This window comes from Ascaphus truei, unplaced genomic scaffold, assembly GCF_040206685.1.
Source record: "Ascaphus truei isolate aAscTru1 unplaced genomic scaffold, aAscTru1.hap1 HAP1_SCAFFOLD_271, whole genome shotgun sequence".
NCBI lineage: Eukaryota > Metazoa > Chordata > Amphibia > Anura > Ascaphidae > Ascaphus > Ascaphus truei.
In genome coordinates, this window is record NW_027455653.1 from 306272 (window position 1) to 331092 (window position 24821).

A 24821-nucleotide genomic window follows, 5' to 3' on the forward strand; every position below is an offset into this window, starting at 1 on the left:
CCTGCCGCACTCCCTTACTGATCCTGGTGACACGGTGTCTCCCTGCCGCACTCCCTTACTGATCCTGGTGACACGGTGTCTCCCTGCCGCACTCCCTTACTGATCCTGGTGACACGGTGTCTCCCTGCTGCACTCCCTTACTGATCCTGGTGAAATGGTGTCTCCCTGCCGCACTCCCTTACTGATCCTGGTGACACGGTGTCTCCCTGCCGCACTCCCTTAGTGATCCTGGTGACACGGTGTCTCCCTGCCGCACTCCCTTACTGATCCTGGTGACACGGTGTCTCCCTGCCGCACTCCCTTACTGATCCTGGTGACACGGTGTCTCCCTGCCGCACTCCCTTACTGATCCTGGTGACACGGTGTCTCCCTACCGCACTCCCTTACTGATCCTGGTGACACGGTGTCTCCCTGCCGCACTCCCTTACTGATCCTGGTGACACTGTGTCTCCCTGCCGCACTCCCTTACTGATCCTGGTGACACGGTGTCTCCCTGCCGCACTCCCTTACTGATCCTGGTGATACGGTGTCTCCCTGCCGCACTCCCTTACTGATCCTGGTGACACGGTGTCTCCCTGCCGCACTCCCTTACTGATCCTGGTGACACGGTGTCTCCCTGCCGCACTCCCTTACTGATCCTGGTGACACGGTGTCTCCCTGCCGCACTCCCTTACTGATCCTGGTGACACGGTGTCTCCCTGCCGCACTCCCTTACTGATCCTGGTGACACGGTGTCTCCCTGCCGCACTCCCTTACTGATCCTGGTGACACGATGTCTCCCTGCCGCACTCCCTTACTGATCCTGGTGACACGGTGTCTCCCTGCCGCACTCCCTTACTGATCCTGGTGACACGGTGTCTCCCTGCCGCACTCCCTTACTGATCCTGGTGACACGGTGTCTCCCTGCCGCACTCCCTTACTGATCCTGGTGACACGGTGTCTCCCTGCCGCACTCCCTTACTGATCCTGGTGACACGGTGTCTCCCTGCCGCACTCCCTTACTGATCCTGGTGACACGGTGTCTCCCTGCCGCACTCCCTTACTGATCCTGGTGACACGGTGTCTCCCTGCCGCACTCCCTTACTGATCCTGGTGACACGGTGTCTCCCTGCTGCACTCCCTTACTGATCCTGGTGACACGGTGTCTCCCTGCCGCACTCCCTTACTGATCCTGGTGACACGGTGTCTCCCTGCCGCACTCCCTTACTGATCCTGGTGACACGGTGTCTCCCTGCCGCACTCCCTTACTGATCCTGGTGACACGGTGTCTCCCTGCCGCACTCCCTTACTGATCCTGGTGACACGGTGTCTCCCTGCCGCACTCCCTTACTGATCCTGATGACATGGTGTCTCCCTGCCGCACTCCCTTACTGATCCTGATGACACGGTGTCTCCCTGCCGCACTCCCTTACTGATCCTGGTGACACTGTGTCTCCCTGCCGCACTCCCTTACTGATCCTGGTGACACGGTGTCTCCCTGCCGCACTCCCTTACTGATCCTGGTGACACGGTGTCTCCCTGCCGCACTCCCTTACTGATCCTGGTGACACGGTGTCTCCCTGCCGCACTCCCTTGCTGATCCTGGTGACACGGTGTCTCCCTGCCGTACTCCCTTACTGATCCTGGTGACACGGTGTCTCCCTGCCGCACTCCCTTACTGATCCTGGTGACACGGTGTCTCCCTGCCGCACTCCCTTACTGATCCTGGTGACACGGTGTCTCCCTGCCGCACTCCCTTACTGATCCTGGTGACACGGTGTCTCCCTGCCGCACTCCCTTACTGATCCTGGTGACACGGTGTCTCCCTGCCGCACTCCCTTACTGATCCTGGTGACACGGTGTCTCCCTGCCGCACTCCCTTACTGATCCTGGTGACACGGTGTCTCCCTGCCGCACTCCCTTACTGATCCTGGTGACACGGTGTCTCCCTGCCGCACTCCCTTACTGATCCTGGTGACACGGTGTCTCCCTGCCGCACTCCCTTACTGATCCTGGTGACACGGTGTCTCCCTGCCGCACTCCCTTACTGATCCTGGTGACACGGTGTCTCCCTGCCGCACTCCCTTACTGATCCTGGTGACACGGTGTCTCCCTGCCGCACTCCCTCACTGATCCTGGTGACACGGTGTCTCCCTGCCGCACTCCCTCACTGATCCTGGTGACACGGTGTCTCCCTGCCGCACTCCCTCACTGATCCTGGGGACACAGTGTCTCCCTGCCACACTCCCTTACTGATCCTGGTGACACAGTGTCTCCCTGCCACACTCCCTTACTGATCCTGGTGACACGGTGTCTCCCTGCCGCACTCCCTTACTGATCCTGGTGACACGGTGTCTCCCTGCCGCACTCCCTTCCTGATCCTGGTGACACGGTGTCTCCCTGCCGCACTCCCTTACTGATCCTGGTGACACGGTGTCTCCCTGCCGCACTCCCTTACTGATCCTGGTGACACTGTGTCTCCCTGCTGCACTCCCTTACTGATCCTGGTGACACGGTGTCTCCCTGCCGCACTCCCTTACTGATCCTGGTGACACTGTGTCTCCCTGCCGCACTCCCTTGCTGATCCTGGTGACACAGTGTCTCCCTGCTGCACTCCCTTACTGATCCTGGTGACACGGTGTCTCCCTGCCGCACTCCCTTGCTGATCCTGGTGACACGGTGTCTCCCTGCTGCACTCCCTTGCTGATCCTGGTGACACGGTGTCTCCCTGCCGCACTCCCTTACTGATGCTGGTGACATGGTGTCTCCCTGCCGCACTCCCTTACAGATCCTGGTGACACGGTGTCTCCCTGCCGCACTCCCTTACTGATCCTGGTGACATGGTGTCTCCCTGCCGCACTCCCTTACTGATCCTGGTGACACGGTGTCTCCCTGCCGCACTCCCTTACTGATCCTGGTGACACGGTGTCTCCCTGCCGCACTCCCTTACTGATCCTGGTGACACTGTGTCTCCCTGCCGCACTCCCTTACTGATCCTGGTGACACGGTGTCTCCCTGCCGCACTCCCTTACTGATCCTGGTGACACGGTGTCTCCCTGCCGCACTCCCTTACTGATCCTGGTGACACTGTGTCTCCCTGCTGCACACCCTTACTGATCCGGGTCACACGGTGTCTCCCTGCCGCACTCCCTTACTAATCCTGGTGACACGGTGTCTCCCTGCAGCACTCCCTTACTGAACCTGGTGACACAGTGTCTCCCTGCGCACTCCCTCACTAATCCTGGTGACACGGTGTCTCCCTGCCGCACTCCCTTACTGATCCTGGTGACACGGTGTCTCCCTGCTGCACTCCCTGGCTGATCCTGGTGACACGGTGTCTCCCTGCCGCACTCCCTTACTGATCCTGGTGAGACGGTGTCTCCCTGCCGCACTCCCTGGCTGATTTTGGTGACACGGTGTCTCCCTGCCGCACTCCCTTACTGATCCTGGTGACACGGTGTCTCCCTGACGCACTCTCTCGCTGATCCTGGTGACACGGTGTCTCCCTGCCGCACTCCCTTGCTGATCCTGGTGACACGGTGTCTCCCTGCCGCACTCCCTGGCTGATCCTGGTGACACGGTGTCTCCCTGCCGCACTCCCTTACTGATCCTGGTGACACGGTGTCTCCCTGCCGCACTCCCTTACTGATCCTGGTGACACGGTGTCTCCCTGCCGCACTCTCTTACTGATCCTGGTGACACGGTGTCTCCCTGCCGCACTCCCTTACTGATCCTGGTGACACGGTGTCTCCCTGCAGCACTCCCTTACTGATCCTGGTGACACGGTGTCTCCCTGCCGCACTCCCTTACTGATCCTGGTGACACGGTGTCTCCCTGCCGCACTCCCTTACTGATCCTGGTGACACGGTGTCTCCCTGCCGCACTCCCTTACTGATCCTGGTGACACGGTGTCTCCCTGCCGCACTCCCTTACAGATCCTGGTGACACGGTGTCTCCCTGCCGCACTCCCTTACTGATCCTGGTGACACGGTGTCTCCCTGCCGCACTCCCTTACTGATCCTGGTGACACGGTGTCTCCCTGCCGCACTCCCTTACTGATCCTGGTGACACGGTGTCTCCCTGCCGCACTCCCTTGCTGATCCTGGTGACACGGTGTCTCCCTGCCGCGCTCCCTTACTGATCCTGGTGACACATTGTCTCCCTGCCGCTCTCCCTTACTGATCCTGGTGACACGGTGTCTCCCTGCCGCACTCCCTTACTGATCCTGGTGACACGGTGTCTCCCTGCTGCACTCCCTTACTGATCCTGGTGACACGGTGTCTCCCTGCCGCACTCCCTTACTGATCCTGGTGACACGGTGTCTCCCTGCCGCACTCCCTTACTGATCCTTGTGACACGGTGTCTCCCTGCCGCACTCCCTTACTGATCCTGGTGACACGGTGTCTCCCTGCCGCACTCCCTTACTGATCCTGGTGACACGGTGTCTCCCTGCCGCACTCCCTTACTGATCCTGGTGACACGGTGTCTCCCTGCCGCACTCCCTTAGTGATCCTGGTGACACGGTGTCTCCCTGCCGCACTCCCTTACTGATCCTGGTGACATGGTGTCTCCCTGCCGCACTCCCTTACTGATCCTGATGACACGGTGTCTCCCTGCCGCACTCCCTTACTGATCCTGGTGACACGGTGTCTCCCTGCCGCACTCCCTTACTGATCCTGGTGACATGGTGTCTCCCTGCCGCACTCCCTTACTGATCCTGGTGACACGGTGTCTCCCTGCTGCACTCCCTTACTGATCCTGGTGACATGGTGTCTCCCTGCCGCACTCCCTTACTGATCCTGGTGACACGGTGTCTCCCTGCCGCACTCCCTTACTGATCCTGGTGACACGGTGTCTCCCTGCCGCACTTCCTTACTGATCCTGGTGACACGGTGTCTCCCTGCCGCACTCCCTTAGTGATCCTGGTGACACGGTGTCTCCCTGCCGCACTCCCTTACTGATCCTGGTGACATGGTGTCTCCCTGCCGCACTCCCTTACTGATCCTGGTGACACGGTGTCTCCCTGCCGCACTCCCTTGCTGATCCTGGTGACACGGTGTCTCCCTGCTGCACTCCCTTGCTGATCCTGGTGACACTGTGTCTCCCTGCCGCACTCCCTTACTGATCCTGGTGACGCGGTGTCTCCCTGCTGCACTCCCTTACTGATCCTGGTGACACGGTGTCTCCCTGCTGCACTCCCTGGCTGATCCTGGTGACACGGTGTCTCCCTGCCGCACTCTCTTACTGATCCTGGTGACACTGTGTCTCCCTGCCGCACTCCCTCACTGATCCTGGTGACACGGTGTCTCCCTGCCGCACTCCCTCACTGATCCTGGGGACACAGTGTCTCCCTGCCGCACTCCCTTACTGATCCTGGTGACACAGTGTCTCCCTGCCGCACTCCCTTACTGATCCTGGTGACACGGTGTCTCCCTACCGCACTCCCTTACTGATCCTGGTGACACGGTGTCTCCCTGCCGCACTCCCTTACTGATCCTGGTGACACGGTGTCTCCCTGCCGCACTCCCTTACTGATCCTGGTGACACTGTGTCTCCCTGCCGCACTCCCTTACTGATCCTGGTGACACGGTGTCTCCCTGCCGCACTCCCTTACTGATCCTGGTGACACGGTGTCTCCCTGCCGCACTCCCTTACTGATCCTGGTGGCACGGTGTCTCCCTGCCGCACTCCCTTACTGATCCTGGTGACACGGTGTCTCCCTGCCGCACTCCCTTACTGATCCTGGTGACACGGTGTCTCCCTGCCGCACTCCCTTACTGATCCTGGTGACACGGTGTCTCCCTGCCGCACTCCCTTACTGATCCTGGTGACACGGTGTCTCCCTGCCGCACTCCCTTACTGATCCTGGTGACACGATGTCTCCCTGCCGCACTCCCTTACTGATCCTGGTGACACGGTGTCTCCCTGCCGCACTCCCTTACTGATCCTGGTGACACGGTGTCTCCCTGCCGCACTCCCTTACTGATCCTGGTGACACGGTGTCTCCCTGCCGCACTCCCTTACTGATCCTGGTGACACGGTGTCTCCCTGCCGCACTCCCTCACTGATCCTGGGGACACAGTGTCTCCCTGCCGCACTCCCTTCCTGATCCTGGTGACACGGTGTCTCCCTGCCGCACTCCCTCACTGATCCTGGTGACACGGTGTCTCCCTGCCGCACTCCCTTACTAATCCTGATGACACGGTGTCTCCCTGCCGCACTCCCTTACTGATCCTGGTGACACGGTGTCTCCCTGCCGCACTCCCTTACTGATCCTGATGACATGGTGTCTCCCTGCCGCACTCCCTTACTGATCCTGATGACATGGTGTCTCCCTGCCGCACTCCCTTACTGATCCTGGTGACACTGTGTCTCCCTGCCGCACTCCCTTTCTGATCCTGGTGACACGGTGTCTCCCTGCCGCACTCCCTTACTGATCCTGGTGACACTGTGTCTCCCTGCCGCACTCCCTTACTGATCCTGGTGACACGGTGTCTCCCTGCCGCACTCCCTTACTGATCCTGGTGACACGGTGTTTCCCTGCCGCACTCCCTTACTGATCCTGGTGACACGGTGTCTCCCTGCCGCACTCCCTTACTGATCCTGGTGACACGGTGTCTCCCTGCCGCACTCCCTTACTGATCCTGGTGACACGGTGTCTCCCTGCCGCACTCCCTTACTGATCCTGGTGACACGGTGTCTCCCTGCCGCACTCCCTTACTGATCCTGGTGACACGGTGTCTCCCTGCCGCACTCCCTTACTGATCCTGGTGACACGGTGTCTCCCTGCCGCACTCCCTTACTGATCCTGGTGACACGGTGTCTCCCTGCCGCACTCCCTTACTGATCCTGGTGACACGGTGTCTCCCTGCCGCACTCCCTTACTGATCCTGGTGACACGATGTCTCCCTGCCGCACTCCCTTACTGATCCTGGTGACACGGTGTCTCCCTGCCGCACTCCCTTACTGATCCTGGTGACACGATGTCTCCCTGCCGCACTCCCTTACTGATCCTGGTGACACGGTGTCTCCCTGCCGCACTCCCTTACTGATCCTGGTGACACGGTGTCTCCCTGCCGCACTCCCTTAGTGATCCTGGTGACACGGTGTCTCCCTGCCGCACTCCCTTACTGATCCTGGTGACATGGTGTCTCCCTGCCGCACTCCCTTACTGATCCTGATGACACGGTGTCTCCCTGCCGCACTCCCTTACTGATCCTGGTGACACGGTGTCTCCCTGCCGCACTCCCTTACTGATCCTGGTGACATGGTGTCTCCCTGCCGCACTCCCTTACTGATCCTGGTGACACGGTGTCTCCCTGCTGCACTCCCTTACTGATCCTGGTGACATGGTGTCTCCCTGCCGCACTCCCTTACTGATCCTGGTGACACGGTGTCTCCCTGCCGCACTCCCTTACTGATCCTGGTGACACGGTGTCTCCCTGCCGCACTTCCTTACTGATCCTGGTGACACGGTGTCTCCCTGCCGCACTCCCTTAGTGATCCTGGTGACACGGTGTCTCCCTGCCGCACTCCCTTACTGATCCTGGTGACATGGTGTCTCCCTGCCGCACTCCCTTACTGATCCTGGTGACACGGTGTCTCCCTGCCGCACTCCCTTGCTGATCCTGGTGACACGGTGTCTCCCTGCTGCACTCCCTTGCTGATCCTGGTGACACTGTGTCTCCCTGCCGCACTCCCTTACTGATCCTGGTGACGCGGTGTCTCCCTGCTGCACTCCCTTACTGATCCTGGTGACACGGTGTCTCCCTGCTGCACTCCCTGGCTGATCCTGGTGACACGGTGTCTCCCTGCCGCACTCTCTTACTGATCCTGGTGACACTGTGTCTCCCTGCCGCACTCCCTCACTGATCCTGGTGACACGGTGTCTCCCTGCCGCACTCCCTCACTGATCCTGGGGACACAGTGTCTCCCTGCCGCACTCCCTTACTGATCCTGGTGACACAGTGTCTCCCTGCCGCACTCCCTTACTGATCCTGGTGACACGGTGTCTCCCTACCGCACTCCCTTACTGATCCTGGTGACACGGTGTCTCCCTGCCGCACTCCCTTACTGATCCTGGTGACACTGTGTCTCCCTGCCGCACTCCCTTACTGATCCTGGTGACACGGTGTCTCCCTGCCGCACTCCCTTACTGATCCTGGTGACACGGTGTCTCCCTGCCGCACTCCCTTACTGATCCTGGTGGCACGGTGTCTCCCTGCCGCACTCCCTTACTGATCCTGGTGACACGGTGTCTCCCTGCCGCACTCCCTTACTGATCCTGGTGACACGGTGTCTCCCTGCCGCACTCCCTTACTGATCCTGGTGACACGGTGTCTCCCTGCCGCACTCCCTTACTGATCCTGGTGACACGGTGTCTCCCTGCCGCACTCCCTTACTGATCCTGGTGACACGATGTCTCCCTGCCGCACTCCCTTACTGATCCTGGTGACACGGTGTCTCCCTGCCGCACTCCCTTACTGATCCTGGTGACACGGTGTCTCCCTGCCGCACTCCCTTACTGATCCTGGTGACACGGTGTCTCCCTGCCGCACTCCCTTACTGATCCTGGTGACACGGTGTCTCCCTGCCGCACTCCCTCACTGATCCTGGGGACACAGTGTCTCCCTGCCGCACTCCCTTCCTGATCCTGGTGACACGGTGTCTCCCTGCCGCACTCCCTCACTGATCCTGGTGACACGGTGTCTCCCTGCCGCACTCCCTTACTAATCCTGATGACACGGTGTCTCCCTGCCGCACTCCCTTACTGATCCTGGTGACACGGTGTCTCCCTGCCGCACTCCCTTACTGATCCTGATGACATGGTGTCTCCCTGCCGCACTCCCTTACTGATCCTGATGACATGGTGTCTCCCTGCCGCACTCCCTTACTGATCCTGGTGACACTGTGTCTCCCTGCCGCACTCCCTTTCTGATCCTGGTGACACGGTGTCTCCCTGCCGCACTCCCTTACTGATCCTGGTGACACTGTGTCTCCCTGCCGCACTCCCTTACTGATCCTGGTGACACGGTGTCTCCCTGCCGCACTCCCTTACTGATCCTGGTGACACGGTGTTTCCCTGCCGCACTCCCTTACTGATCCTGGTGACACGGTGTCTCCCTGCCGCACTCCCTTACTGATCCTGGTGACACGGTGTCTCCCTGCCGCACTCCCTTACTGATCCTGGTGACACGGTGTCTCCCTGCCGCACTCCCTTACTGATCCTGGTGACACGGTGTCTCCCTGCCGCACTCCCTTACTGATCCTGGTGACACGGTGTCTCCCTGCCGCACTCCCTTACTGATCCTGGTGACACGGTGTCTCCCTGCCGCACTCCCTTACTGATCCTGGTGACACGGTGTCTCCCTGCCGCACTCCCTTACTGATCCTGGTGACACGGTGTCTCCCTGCCGCACTCCCTTACTGATCCTGGTGACACGATGTCTCCCTGCCGCACTCCCTTACTGATCCTGGTGACACGGTGTCTCCCTGCCGCACTCCCTTACTGATCCTGGTGACACGGTGTCTCCCTGCCGCACTCCCTTACTGATCCTGGTGACACGATGTCTCCCTGCCGCACTCCCTTACTGATCCTGGTGACACGGTGTCTCCCTGCCGCACTCCCTTACTGATCCTGGTGACACGGTGTCTCCTTGCCGCACTCCCTTGCTGATCCTGGTGACACAGTGTCTCCCTGCCGCACTCCCTCACTGATCCTGGTGACACGGTGTCTCCCTGCCGCACTCCCTCACTGATCCTGGTGACACGGTGTCTCCCTGCTGCACTCCCTTACTGATCCTGGTGACACGGTGTCTCCCTGCCGCACTCCCTCACTGATCCTGGTGACACGGTGTCTCCCTGCCGCACTCCCTTACTGATCCTGGTGACACGGTGTCTCCCTGCCGCACTCCCTTACTGATCCTGGTGACACAGTGTCTACCTGCCGCACTCCCTTCCTGATCATGGTGACACGGTGTCTCCCTGCCGCTCTCACTCACTGATCCTGGTGACACGGTGTCTCCCTGCCACGCACCCTCACTGATCCTGGTGACACGGTGTCTCCCTGCCGCACTCCCTTACTGATCCTGGTGACACTGTGTCTCCCTGCTGCACTCCCTTACTGATCCTGGTGACACGGTGTCTCCCTGCCGCACTCCCTTACTGATCCTGGTGACACGGTGTCTCCCTGCCGCACTCCCTTACTGATCCTGGTGACACTGTGTCTCCCTGCTGCACTCCCTTACTGATCCTGGTGACACGGTGTCTCCCTGCCGCACTCCCTTACTGATCCTGGTGACACTGTGTCTCCCTGCCGCACTCCCTTACGGATCCTGGTGACACGGTGTCTCCCTGCCGCACTCCCTTACTGATCCTGGTGACACGGTGTCTCCCTGCCGCACTCCCTTACTGATCCTGGTGACACGGTGTCTCCTTGCCGCACTCCCTTACTGATCCTGGTGACACGGTGTCTCCCTGCCGCACTCCCTTACTGATCCTGGTGACACGGTGTCTCCCTGCCGCACTCCCTTACTGATCCTGGTGACACGGTGTCTCCCTGCCGCACTCCCTTACTGATCCTGGTGACACGGTGTCTCCCTGCCGCACTCCCTTACTGATCCTGGTGACACGGTGTCTCCCTGCCGCACTCTCTTACTGATCCTGGTCACACGGTGTCTCCCTGCCGCACTCCCTTGCTGATCCTGGTGACACGGTGTCTCCCTGCCGCACTCCCTTACTGATCCTGGTGACACGGTGTCTCCCTGCCGCACTCCCTTACTGATCCTGGTGACACGGTGTCTCCCTGCCGCACTCCCTTACTGATCCTGGTGACACGGTGTCTCCCTGCCGCACTCCCTTACTGATCCTGGTGACACGATGTCTCCCTGCCACACTCCCTTACTGATCCTGGTGACATGGTGTCTCCCTGCCGCACTCCCTTACTGATCCTGGTGACACGGTGTCTCCCTGCCGCACTCCCTGGCTGATCCTGGTGACACGGTGTCTCCCTGCCGCACTCCCTTACTGATCCTGGTGACACGGTGTCTCCCTGCCACACTCCCTTACTGATCCTGGTGACACGGTGTCTCCCTGCCACACTCCCTTACTGATCCTGGTGACACGGTGTCTCCCTGCCGCACTCCCTTACTGATCCTGGTGACACGGTGTCTCCCTGCCGCACTCCCTTACTAATCCTGGTGACACGGTGTCTCCCTGCCGCACTCCCTTACTGATCCTGGTGACACGGTGTCTCCCTGCCACACTCCCTTACTGATCCTGGTGACACGGTGTCTCCCTGCCACACTCCCTTACTGATCCTGGTGACACGGTGTCTCCCTGCCGCACTCCCTTACTGATCCTGGTGACACGGTGTCTCCCTGCCGCACTCCCTTACTGATCCTGGTGACACGGTGTCTCCCTGCCGCACTCCCTTGCTGATCCTGGTGACACGGTGTCTCCCTGCCGCGCTCCCTTACTGATCCTGGTGACACATTGTCTCCCTGCCGCACTCCCTTACTGATCCTGGTGACACGGTGTCTCCCTGCCGCACTCCCTTACTGATCCTGGTGACACGGTGTCTCCCTGCCGCACTCCCTTACTGATCCTGGTGACATGGTGTCTCCCTGCCGCACTCCCTTACTGATCCTGGTGACACGGTGTCTCCCTGCCGCACTCCCTTACTGATCCTTGTGACACGGTGTCTCCCTGCCGCACTCCCTTACTGATCCTGGTGACACGGTGTCTCCCTGCCGCACTCCCTTGCTGATCCTGGTGACACGGTGTCTCCCTGCCGCACTCCCTTACTGATCCTGGTGACACGGTGTCTCCCTGCCGCACTCCCTTGCTGATCCTGGTGACACGGTGTCTCCCTGCCGCACTCCCTTGCTGATCCTGGTGACACGGTGTCTCCCTGCCGCACTCCCTTGCTGATCCTGGTGACATGGTGTCTCCCTGCCGCACTCCCTTACTGATCCTGGTGACACGGTGTCTCCCTGCCGCACTCCCTTACTGATCCTTGTGACACGGTGTCTCCCTGCCGCACTCCCTTACTGATCCTGGTGACACGGTGTCTCCCTGCCGCACTCCCTTGCTGATCCTGGTGACACGGTGTCTCCCTGCTGCACTCCCTTACTGATCCTGGTGACACGGTGTCTCCCTGCCGCACTCCCTTACTGATCCTGGTGACACGGTGTCTCCCTGCTGCACTCCCTTACTGATCCTGGTGACATGGTGTCTCCCTGCCGCACTCCCTTACTGATCCTGGTGACACGGTGTCTCCCTGCCGCACTCCCTTAGTGATCCTGGTGACACGGTGTCTCCCTGCCGCACTCCCTTACTGATCCTGGTGACATGGTGTCTCCCTGCCGCACTCCCTTACTGATCCTGGTGACACGGTGTCTCCCTGCCGCACTCCCTTGCTGATCCTGGTGACACGGTGTCTCCCTGCTGCACTCCCTTGCTGATCCTGGTGACACTGTGTCTCCCTGCCGCACTCCCTTACTGATCCTGGTGACGCGGTGTCTCCCTGCTGCACTCCCTTACTGATCCTGGTGACACGGTGTCTCCCTGCTGCACTCCCTTACTGATCCTGGTGACACGGTGTCTCCCTGCTGCACTCCCTGGCTGATCCTGGTGACACGGTGTCTCCCTGCCGCACTCTCTTACTGATCCTGGTGACACGGTGTCTCCCTGCCGCACTCCCTCACTGATCCTGGTGACACGGTGTCTCCCTGCCGCACTCCCTTGCTGATCCTGGTGACATGGTGTCTCCCTGCCGCACTCCCTCACTGATCCTGGGGACACAGTGTCTCCCTGCCGCACTCCCTTACTGATCCTGGTGACACGGTGTCTCCCTGCTGCACTCCCTGGCTGATCCTGGTGACACGGTGTCTCCCTGCCGCACTCTCTTACTGATCCTGGTGACACGGTGTCTCCCTGCCGCACTCCCTCACTGATCCTGGTGACACGGTGTCTCCCTGCCGCACTCCCTTGCTGATCCTGGTGACATGGTGTCTCCCTGCCGCACTCCCTCACTGATCCTGGTGACACGGTGTCTCCCTGCCGCACTCCCTTACTGATCCTGGTGACACAGTGTCTCCCTGCCGCACTCCCTTACTGATCCTGGTGACACATTGTCTCCCTGCCGCACTCCCTTACTGATCCTGGTGACACGGTGTCTCCCTGCCGCACTCCCTTACTGATCCTGGTGACACGGTGTCTCCCTGCCGCACTCCCTTACTGATCCTGGTGACACGGTGTCTCCCTACCGCACTCCCTTACTGATCCTGGTGACACTGTGTCTCCCTGCCGCACTCCCTTACTGATCCTGGTGACACGGTGTCTCCCTGCCGCACTCCCTTACTGATCCTGGTGACACTGTCTCCCTGCCGCACTCCCTTACTGATCCTGGTGACGCGGTGTCTCCCTGCTGCACTCCCTTACTGATCCTGGTGACGCGGTGTCTCCCTGCCGCACTCCCTTACTGATCCTGGTGACACGGTGTCTCCCTGCTGCACTCCCTTACTGATCCTGGTGACACGGTGTCTCCCTGCCGCACTCCCTTACTGATCCTGGTGGCACGGTGTCTCCCTGCCGCACTCCCTTACTGATCCTGGTGACACGGTGTCTCCCTGCCGCACTCCCTTACTGATCCTGGTGACATGGTGTCTCCCTGCCGCACTCCCTTGCTGATCCTGGTGACACGGTGTCTCCCTGCCGCACTCCCTTACTGATCCTGGTGACACGGTGTCTCCCTGCCGCACTCCCTTACTGATCCTGGTGACACGGTGTCTCCCTGCCGCACTCCCTTACTGATCCTGGTGACACGGTGTCTCCCTGCCGCACTCCCTTACTGATCCTGGTGACACGGTGTCTCCCTGCCGCACTCCCTTACTGATCCTGGTGACACGATGTCTCCCTGCCGCACTCCCTTACTGATCCTGGTGACACGGTGTCTCCCTGCCGCACTCCCTTACTGATCCTGGTGACACGGTGTCTCCCTGCCGCACTCCCTTACTGATCCTGGTGACACGGTGTCTCCCTGCCGCACTCCCTTACTGATCCTGGTGACACGGTGTCTCCCTGCCGCACTCCCTCACTGATCCTGGGGACACAGTGTCTCCCTGCCGCACCCCCTTCCTGATCCTGGTGACACGGTGTCTCCCTGCCGCACTCCCTCACTGATCCTGGTGACACGGTGTCTCCCTGCCGCACTCCCTTACTAATCCTGATGACACGGTGTCTCCCTGCCGCACTCCCTTACTGATCCTGGTGACACGGTGTCTCCCTGCCGCACTCCCTTACTGATCCTGATGACATGGTGTCTCCCTGCCGCACTCCCTTACTGATCCTGATGACATGGTGTCTCCCTGCCGCACTCCCTTACTGATCCTGGTGACACTGTGTCTCCCTGCCGCACTCCCTTTCTGATCCTGGTGACACGGTGTCTCCCTGCCGCACTCCCTTACTGATCCTGGTGACACTGTGTCTCCCTGCCACACTCCCTTACTGATCCTGGTGACACGGTGTCTCCCTGCCGCACTCCCTTACTGATCCTGGTGACACGGTGTTTCCCTGCCGCACTCCCTTACTGATCCTGGTGACACGGTGTCTCCCTGCCGCACTCCCTTACTGATCCTGGTGACACGGTGTCTCCCTGCCGCACTCCCTTACTGATCCTGGTGACACGGTGTCTCCCTGCCGCACTCCCTTACTGATCCTGGTGACACGGTGTCTCCCTGCCGCACTCCCTTACTGATCCTGGTGACACGGTGTCTCCCTGCCGCACTCCCTTACTGATCCTGGTGACACGGTGTCTCCCTGCCGCACTCCCTTACTGATCCTGGTGACACGATGTCTCCCTGCCGCACTCCCTTACTGATCCTGGTGACACGGTGTCTCCCTGCCGCACTCCCTTGCTGATCCTGGTGACACAGTGTCTCCCTGCCGCACTCCCTCACTGATCCTGGTGACACGGTGTCTCCCTGCCGCACTCCCTCGCTGATCCTGGTGACCTGGTGTCTCCCTGCCGCACTCCCTCACTGATCCTGGTGACACGGTGTCTCCCTGCTGCACTCCCTTACTGATCCTGGTGACACGTTGTCTCCCTGCCGCACTCCCTCACTGATCCTGGTGACACGGTGTCTCCCTGCCGCACTCCCTCACTGATCCTGGTGACACGGTGTCTCCCTGCCGCACTCCCTCACTGATCCTGGGGACACAGTGTCTCCCTGCCGCACTCCCTTACTGATCCTGGTGACACGGTGTCTCCCTGCCGCACTCCCTTACTGATCCTGGTGACACAGTGTCTACCTGCCGCACTCCCTTCCTGATCATGGTGACACGGTGTCTCCCTGCCGCACTCCCTTACTGATCCTGGTGACACGGTGTCTCCCTGCCGCACTCCCTTACTGATCCTGGTGACACTGTGTCTCCCTGCTGCACTCCCTTACTGATCCTGGTGACACGGTGTCTCCCTGCCGCACTCCCTTACTGATCCTGGTGACACTGTGTCTCCCTGCCGCACTCCCTTACTGATCCTGGTGACACGGTGTCTCCCTGCCACACTCCCTTACTGATCCTGGTGACACGGTGTCTCCCTGCCGCACTCCCTTACTGATCCTGGTGACACGGTGTCTCCCTGCCGCACTCCCTTACTGATCCTGGTGACACGGTGTCTCCCTGCCGCACTCCCTTACTGATCCTGGTGACACGGTGTCTCCCTGCCGCACTCCCTTACTGATCCTGGTGACACGGTGTCTCCCTGCCGCACTCCCTTACTGATCCTGGTGACACGGTGTCTCCCTGCCGCACTCCCTTACTGATCCTGGTGACACGATGTCTCCCTGCCACACTCCCTTACTGATCCTGGTGACACGGTGTCTCCCTGCCGCACTCCCTTACTGATCCTGGTGACACGGTGTCTCCCTGCCACACTCCCTTACTGATCCTGGTGACACGGTGTCTCCCTGCCACACTCCCTTACTGATCCTGGTGACACGGTGTCTCCCTGCCGCACTCCCTTACTGATCCTGGTGACACGGTGTCTCCCTGCCACACTCCCTTACTGATCCTGGTGACACGGTGTCTCCCTGCCGCACTCCCTTACTGATCCTGGTGACACGGTGTCTCCCTGCCGCACTCCCTTACTGATCCTGGTGACACGGTGTCTCCCTGCCGCACTCCCTTACTGATCCTGGTGACACGGTGTCTCCCTGCCGCACTCCCTTACTGATCCTGGTCATATGGTGTCTCCCTGCCGCACTCCCTTACTAATCCTGGTGACACGGTGTCTCCCTGCCGCACTCCCTTACTGATCCTGGTGACACGGTGTCTCCCTGCCGCACTCCCTTACTGATCCTGGTGCCACGGTGTCTCCCTGCCGCACTCCCTTACTGATCCTGGTGACACGGTGTCTCCCTGCCGCACACTCCCTTGCTGATCCTGGTGACACAGTGTCTCCCTGCCGCACTCCCTTACTGATCCTGGTGACAGAGTGTCTCCCTGCCGCACTCCCTTACTGATCCTGGTGACACGGTGTCTCCCTGCCGCACTCCCGAACTGATCCTGGTGACACGGTGTCTCCCTGCCGCACTCCCTTACTGATCCTGGTCACACGGTGTCTCCCTGCCGCACTCCCTTACTGATCCTGGTGACACGGTGTCTCCCTGCCGCACTCCCGAACTGATCCTGGTGACACGGTGTCTCCCTGCCGCACTCCCTTACTGATCCTGGTGTCTCCCTGCCGCACTCCCTTACTGATCCTGGTGACATGGTGTCTCCCTGCCGCACTCCCTTGCTGATCCTGGTGACACGGTGTCTCCCTGCCGCACTCCCTTACTGATCCTGGTGACACGGTGTCTCCCTGCCGCACTCCCTTACTGATCCTGGTGACACGGTGTCTCCCTGCCGCACTCCCTTGCTGATCCTGGTGACACGGTGTCTCCCTGCCGCACTCCCTTACTGATCCTGGTGACACGGTATCTCCCTGCCGCACTGCCTTACTGATCCTGGTGACACGTGTCTCCCTGCCGCACTCCCTTACTGATCCTGGTGACACGGTGTCTCCCTGCCGCACTCCCTTACTGATCCTGGTGACAGAGTGTCTCCCTGCCGCACTCCCTTACTGATCCTGGTGACACGGTGTCTCCCTGCCGCACTCCCTTACTGATCCTGGTGACACGGTGTCTCCCTGCCGCACTCCCTTACTGATCCTGGTGACACTGTGTCTCCCTGCCGCACTCCCTCACTGATCCTGGTGACACGGTGTCTCCCTGCCGCACTCCCTCACTGATCCTGGGGACACGGTGTCTCCCTGCCGCACTCCCTTACTGATCCTGGTGACACGGTGTCTCCCTGCCGCACTCCCTTACTGATCCTGGTGACACGGTGTCTCCCTACCGCACTCCCTTACTGATCCTGGTGACACGGTGTCTCCCTGCCGCACTCCCTTACTGATCCGTACCATTACATGCGATGCGTGACCCGTAATGTGTAACATGCGATGCGTGACCCGTAACGTGTGACATGCGATGCGTGACCCGTAACGTGTGACATGCGATGCGTGACCCGTAACGTGTGACATGCGATGCGTGACCCGTAACGTGTGACATGCGATGCGTGACCCGTAACGTGTGACATGCGATGCGTGACCCGTAACGTGTGACATGCGATGCGTGACCCGTAACGTGTGACATGCGATGCGTGACCCGTAACGTGTGACATGCGATGCGTGACCCGTAACGTGTGACATGCGATGCGTGACCCGTAACGTGTGACATGCGATGCGTGACCCGTAACGTGTGACATGCGATGCGTGACCCGTAACGTGTGACATGCGATGCGTGACCCGTAACGTGTGACATGCGATGCGTGACCCGTAACGTGTGACATGCGATGCGTGACCCGTAACGTGTGACATGCGATGCGTGACCCGTAACGTGTGACATGCGATGCGTGACCCGTAACGTGTGACATGCGATGCGTGACCCGTAACGTGTGACATGCGATGCGTGACCCGTAACGTGTGACATGTGATGCGTGACGCACACTTACCGCTGTACACGCTGACTCTCCCGTCGCCCCCGCAGAGCTCTCTGGGATTTCCAAAACAGACCTGGTCACACTGAGCAGCGCTGACCGACTCCAGCGCGGCCACGTCCAGGGGTCCGCCACAGAAACAGGCGTACCCCGCCTCCACACCTGCATACTGACAGAGACACGTGTGTGTGTGTAACATTAAAAGTCACATCGGAAGTGTCTACAAGAGTTCACTTTGGAGGAAGATCGGGACTCGGTATTATAACTTTGCCGCTGAGAGACATTCACTTTCCTCTCCTCCTGCGCCTCACTGTGCCCTCCCTCCTGCGCCTCACTATGCCCTCTCCTCCTGCGCCTCACTGTGCCCTCTCCTCCTGCACCTCACTGTGCCCTCTCCTCCTGCAGCTCACTGTGTCCTCTCCTCCTGCGCCTCACTATGCCCTCCCTCCTGCATCTCACTGTGCCCTCTCCTCCTGCGCCTCACTGTGCCCTCCCTCCTGCATCTCACTGTGCCCTCTCCTCCTGCGCCTCACTGTGCCCTCCCTCCTGCATCTCACTATGCCCTCTCCTCCTGCGCCTCACTGTGCCCTCTCCTCCTGCACCTCACTGTGCCCTCTCCTCCTGCGCCTCACTGTGCCCTCCCTCCTGCACCTCACTGTGCCCTCCCTCCTGCACCTCACTATGCTCTCCCTCCTGCACCTCACTGTGCTCTCCCTCCTGCACCTCACTGTGCCCTCTCCTCCTGCATCTCACTGTGCCCTCCCTCCTGCATCTCCCTATGCCCTCCCTCCTGCACCTCACTGTGCCCTCCCTCCTGCACCTCACTATGCCCTCCCTCCTGCACCTTACTATGCTCTCCCTCCTGCATCTCACTGTGCCCTCCCTCCTGCATCTCACTGTGCCCTCCCTCCTGCACCTCACTATGCCCTCCCTCCTGCACCTCACTATGCTCTCCCTCCTGCATCTCACTATGCTCTCCCTCCTGCACCTCACTGTGCCCTCTCCTCCTGCATCTCACTGTGCCCTCCCTCCTGCACCTCACTATGCCCTCTCCTCCTGCGCCTCACTGTGCCCTCCCACCTGCATCTCACTGTGCCCTCCCTCCTGCACCTCACTGTGCCCTCTCCTCCTGCACCTCACTATGCCCTCTCCTCCTGCGCCTCACTGTGCCCTCCCTCCTGCATCTCACTGTGCCCTCTCCTCCTGCATCTCACTGTGCCCTCCCTCCTGCATCTCACTGTGCCCTCTCCTCCTGCGCCTCACTGTGCCCTCCCTCCTGCATCTCCCTATGCCCTCCCTCCTGCACCTCACTGTGCCCTCTCCTCCTGCGCCTCACTGTGCCCTCTCCTCCTGCATCTCACTGTGCCCTCTCCTCCTGCGCCTCACTGTGCCCTCCCTCCTGCATCTCCCTATGCCCTCCCTCCTGCACCTCACTGTGCCCTCTCCTCCTGCGCCTCACTGTGCCCTCCCTCCTGTATCTCACTATGCCCTCTCCTCCTGCGCCTCACTGTGCCCTCCCTCCTGCACCTCACTGTGCCCTCTCCTCCTGCGCCTCACTGTGCCCTCCCTCCTGCACCTCACTATGCCCTCCCTACTGCATCTCACTATGCCCTCCCTCCTGCATCTCACTATGCCCTCCCTCCTGCGCCTCACTGTGCCCTCCCTCCTGCATCTCACTGTGTCCTCCCTCCTGCACCTCACTATGCCCTCTCCTCCTGCGTCTCACTGTGCCCTCCCTCCTGCATCTCACTGTGCCCTCTCCTCCTGCACCTCACTGTGCCCTCTCCTCCTGCATCTCACTATGCCCTCCCTCCTGCATCTCACTGTGCCCTCTCCTCCTGCATCTCACTATGCCCTCCCTCCTGCATCTCACTGTGCCCTCTCCTCCTGCATCTCACTATGCCCTCTCCTCCTGCATCTCACTATGCCCTCTCCTCCTGCACCTCACTGTGCCCTCTCCTCCTGCATCTCACTATGCCCTCCCTCCTGCATCTCACTGTGCCCTCTCCTCCTGCATCTCACTGTGCCCTCTCTCCTGCATCTCACTGTGCCCTCTCCTCCTGCACCTCACTGTGCCCTCCCTCCTGCGCCTCACTGTGCCCTCTCCTCCTGCATCTCACTATGCCCTCTCCTCCTGCGCCTCACTGTGCCCTCTCCTCCTGCGCCTCACTGTGCCCTCTCCTCCTGCATCTCACTATGCCCTCTCCTCCTGCGCCTCACTGTGCCCTCCCTCCTGCGCCTCACTGTGCCCTCCCTCCTGCGCCTCACTGTGCCCTCTCCTCCTGCGCCTCACTGTGCCCTCTCCTCCTGCGCCTCACTGTGCCCTCTCCTCCTGCGCCTCACTGTGCCCTCTCCTCCTGCATCTCACTATGCCCTCCCTCCTGCGCCTCACTATGCCCTCTCCTCCTGCACCTCACTATGCCCTCCCTCCTGCACCTCACTATGCCCTCTCCTCCTGCACCTCACTGTGCCCTCCCTCCTGCATCTCACTGTGCCCTCCCTCCTGTGCCTCACTCTGCCCTCCCTCCTGCATCTCACTGTGCCCTCCCTCCTGCATCTCACTGTGCCCTCCCTCCTGCACCTCACTGTGCCCTCTCCTCCTGCACCTCACTGTGCCCTCTCCTCCTGCACCTCACTGTGCCCTCCCTCCTGCACCTCACTGTGCCCTCCCTCCTGCATCTCACTGTGCCCTCCCTCCTGCACCTCACTGTGCCCTCTCCTCCTGCACCTCACTGTGCCCTCTCCTCCTGCACCTCACTATGCCCTCCCTCCTGCATCTCACTGTGCCCTCCCTCCTGCACCTCACTGTGCCCTCCCTCCTGCATCTCACTATGCCCTCTCCTCCTGCGCCTCACTATGCCCTCCCTCCTGCATCTCACTGTGCCCTCCCTCCTGCGCCTCACTATGCTCTCCCTCCTGCATCTCACTATGCTCTCCCTCCTGCACCTCACTGTGCCCTCCCTCCTGCATCTCACTGTGCCCTCCCTCCTGCGCCTCACTCTGCCCTCCCTCCTGCGCCTCACTGTGTCCTCTCCTCCTGCATCTCACTGTGCCCTCCCTCCTGCACCTCACTGTGCCCTCTCCTCCTGCACCTCACTGTGCCCTCCCTCCTGCGCCTCACTCTGCCCTCCCTCCTGCATCTCACTGTGTCCTCCCTCCTGCACCTCACTATGCCCTCCCTCCTGCACCTCACTATGCCCTCCCTCCTGCATCTCACTGTGCCCTCCCTCCTGCGCCTCACTGTGCCCTCCCTCCTGCGTCTCACTGTGCTCTCCCTCCTGTATCTCACTGTGCCCTCCCTCCTGCACCTCACTGTGCCCTCTCCTCCTGCACCTCACTGTGCCCTCCCTCCTGCGCCTCACTCTGCCCTCCCTCCTGCATCTCACTGTGTCCTCCCTCCTGCACCTCACTATGCCCTCCCTCCTGCACCTCACTATGCCCTCCCTCCTGCATCTCACTGTGCCCTCCCTCCTGCGCCTCACTGTGCCCTCCCTCCTGCGTCTCACTGTGCTCTCCCTCCTGTATCTCACTGTGCCCTCCCTCCTGCACCTCACTGTGCCCTCTCCTCCTGCACCTCACTGTGCCCTCCCTCCTGCGCCTCACTCTGCCCTCCCTCCTGCACCTCACTATGCCCTCCCTCCTGCACCTCACTATGCCCTCCCTCCTGCACCTCACTATGCCCTCCCTCCTGCACCTCACTATGCCCTCCCTCCTGCATCTCACTGTGCCCTCCCTCCTGCGCCTCACTGTGCCCTCCCTCCTGCATCTCACTGTGCCCTCCCTCCTGCGCCTCACTCTGCCCTCCCTCCTGCATCTCACTATGCCCTCCCTCCTGCGCCTCACTCTGCCCTCCCTCCTGCGCCTCACTGTGTCCTCTCCTCCTGCATCTCACTGTGCCCTCCCTCCTGCACCTCACTGTGCCCTCTCCTCCTGCACCTCACTGTGCCCTCTCCTCCTGCACCTCACTGTGCCCTCCCTCCTGCGCCTCACTCTGCCCTCCCTCCTGCACCTCACTATGCCCTCTCCTCCTGCACCTCACTATGCTCTCCCTCCTGCATCTCACTGTGCCCTCCCTCCTGCATCTCACTGTGCCCTCCCTCCTGCACCTCACTATGCCCTCCCTCCTGCACCTCACTATGCTCTCCCTCCTGCATCTCACTGTGCCCTCCCTCCTGCATCTCACTGTGCCCTCCCTCCTGCGCCTCACTGTGCCCTCCCTCCTGCATCTCACTATGCCCTCTCCTCCTGCATCTCACTATGCCCTCTCCTCCTGCATCTCACTATGCCCTCTCCTCCTGCATCTCACTATGCCCTCTCCTCCTGTATCTCACTCTGCCCTCTCCTCCTGCACCTCACTATGCCCTCTCCTCCTGTATCTCACTGTGCCCTCTCCTCCTGTATCTCACTGTGCCCTCCCTCCTGCACCTCACTATGCTCTCCCTCCTGCATCTCACTATGCCCTCCCTCCTGCATCTCACTATGCCCTCTCCTCCTGCACCTCACTGTGCCCTCTCCTCCTGTATCTCACTCTGCCCTCTCCTCCTGCACCTCACTGTGTCCTCTCCTCCTGCATCTCACTATGTCCTCTCCTCCTGTATCTCACTGTGCCCTCCCTCCTGCACCTCACTATGCTCTCCCTCCTGCATCTCACTATGCCCTCTCCTCCTGCGCCTCACTATGCCCTCTCCTCCTGCGCCTCACTGTGCCCTCCCTCCTGCACCTCACTGTGCCCTCCCTCCTGCACCTCACTGTGCCCTCCCTCCTGCATCTCACTGTGCCCTCTCCTCCTGCATCTCACTATGCCCTCTCCTCCTGCATCTCACTGTGCCCTCTCCTCCTGCACCTCACTGTGCCCTCTCCTCCTGCGCCTCACTATGCCCTCTCCTCCTGCGCCTCACTGTGCCCTCTCCTCCTGTATCTCACTATGCCCTCTCCTCCTGCGCCTCACTGTGCCCTCTCCTCCTGTATCTCACTCTGCCCTCTCCTCCTGCACCTCACTATGCCCTCCCTCCTGCATCTCACTATGCCCTCCCTCCTGCACCTCACTGTGTCCTCTCCTCCTGCACCTCACTCTGCCCTCCCTCCTGCGCCTCACTGTGCCCTCCCTCCTGCATCTCACTATGCCCTCCCTCCTGCGTCTCACTGTGCCCTCTCCTCCTGCACCTCACTGTGTCCTCTCCTCCTGCACCTCACTGCGCCCTCTCCTCCTGCACCTCACTGCGCCCTCTCCTCCTGCACCTCACTATGCCCTCCCTCCTGCACCTCACTGTGCCCTCTCCTCCTGCATCTCACTATGCCCTCTCCTCCTGCGCCTCACTGTGCCCTCTCCTCCTGCGCCTCACTGTGCCCTCTCCTCCTGCATCTCACTATGCCCTCCCTCCTGCGCCTCACTATGCCCTCTCCTCCTGCACCTCACTGTGCCCTCCCTCCTGCACCTCACTATGCCCTCTCCTCCTGCACCTCACTGTGCCCTCCCTCCTGCATCTCACTGTGCCCTCCCTCCTGCGCCTCACTCTGCCCTCCCTCCTGCATCTCACTGTGCCCTCCCTCCTGCATCTCACTGTGCCCTCCCTCCTGCACCTCACTGTGCCCTCCCTCCTGCACCTCACTATGCCCTCTCCTCCTGCACCTCACTGTGCCCTCCCTCCTGCACCTCACTGTGTCCTCCCTCCTGCACCTCACTGTGCCCTCCCTCCTGCATCTCACTGTGTCCTCCCTCCTGCACCTCACTGTGCCCTCCCTCCTGCATCTCACTGTGTCCTCCCTCCTGCACCTCACTGTGCCCTCCCTACTGCATCTCACTCTGCCCTCTCCTCCTGCACCTCACTGTGCCCTCTCCTCCTGTATCTCACTATGCCCTCTCCTCCTGCATCTCACTATGCCCTCCCTCCTGCACCTCACTGTGTCCTCTCCTCCTGCACCTCACTCTGCCCTCCCTCCTGCGCCTCACTCTGCCCTCCCTCCTGCATCTCACTGTGCCCTCCCTCCTGCGCCTCACTGTGCCCTCTCCTCCTGCATCTCACTATGCCCTCCCTCCTGCACCTCACTGTGCCCTCTCCTCCTGCACCTCACTGTGCCCTCTCCTCCTGCACCTCACTATGCCCTCCCTCCTGCATCTCACTGTGTCCTCCCTCCTGCACCTCACTATGCCCTCCCTCCTGCACCTCACTGTGCCCTCTCCTCCTGCGCCTCACTGTGCCCTCTCCTCCTGCACCTCACTATGCCCTCCCTCCTGCGTCTCACTGTGCTCTCCCTCCTGTATCTCACTATGCCCTCCCTCCTGCACCTCACTGTGCCCTCTCCTCCTGCACCTCACTGTGCCCTCCCTCCTGCGCCTCACTCTGCCCTCCCTCCTGCACCTCACTATGCCCTCCCTCCTGCACCTCACTATGCCCTCCCTCCTGCATCTCACTGTGCCCTCCCTCCTGCGCCTCACTCTGCCCTCCCTCCTGCATCTCACTGTGCCCTCCCTCCTGCGCCTCACTCTGCCCTCCCTCCTGCGCCTCACTGTGTCCTCTCCTCCTGCATCTCACTGTGCCCTCCCTCCTGCACCTCACTATGCCCTCCCTCCTGCACCTCACTATGCCCTCTCCTCCTGCACCTCACTGTGCCCTCTCCTCCTGCACCTCACTGTGCCCTCTCCTCCTGCACCTCACTGTGCCCTCCCTCCTGCGCCTCACTCTGCCCTCCCTCCTGCACCTCACTATGCCCTCCCTCCTGCACCTCACTATGCCCTCCCTCCTGCACCTCACTATGCTCTCCCTCCTGCATCTCACTGTGCCCTCCCTCCTGCATCTCACTGT

The 24821-nt window shown here is 61.0% G+C and overlaps 1 protein-coding gene across 1 annotated transcript in view; it reads right to left on the reverse strand.

The window, feature by feature from the left end:
* KREMEN2 (kringle containing transmembrane protein 2) overlaps nt 1-24821 on the reverse strand; it is a 75261-nt gene that overhangs the window by 23205 nt on the left and 27235 nt on the right. Inside the window, 1 exon segment of the mRNA XM_075582894.1 lies at nt 18034-18187. Coding sequence (XP_075439009.1) covers nt 18034-18187 — 154 coding nt within the window.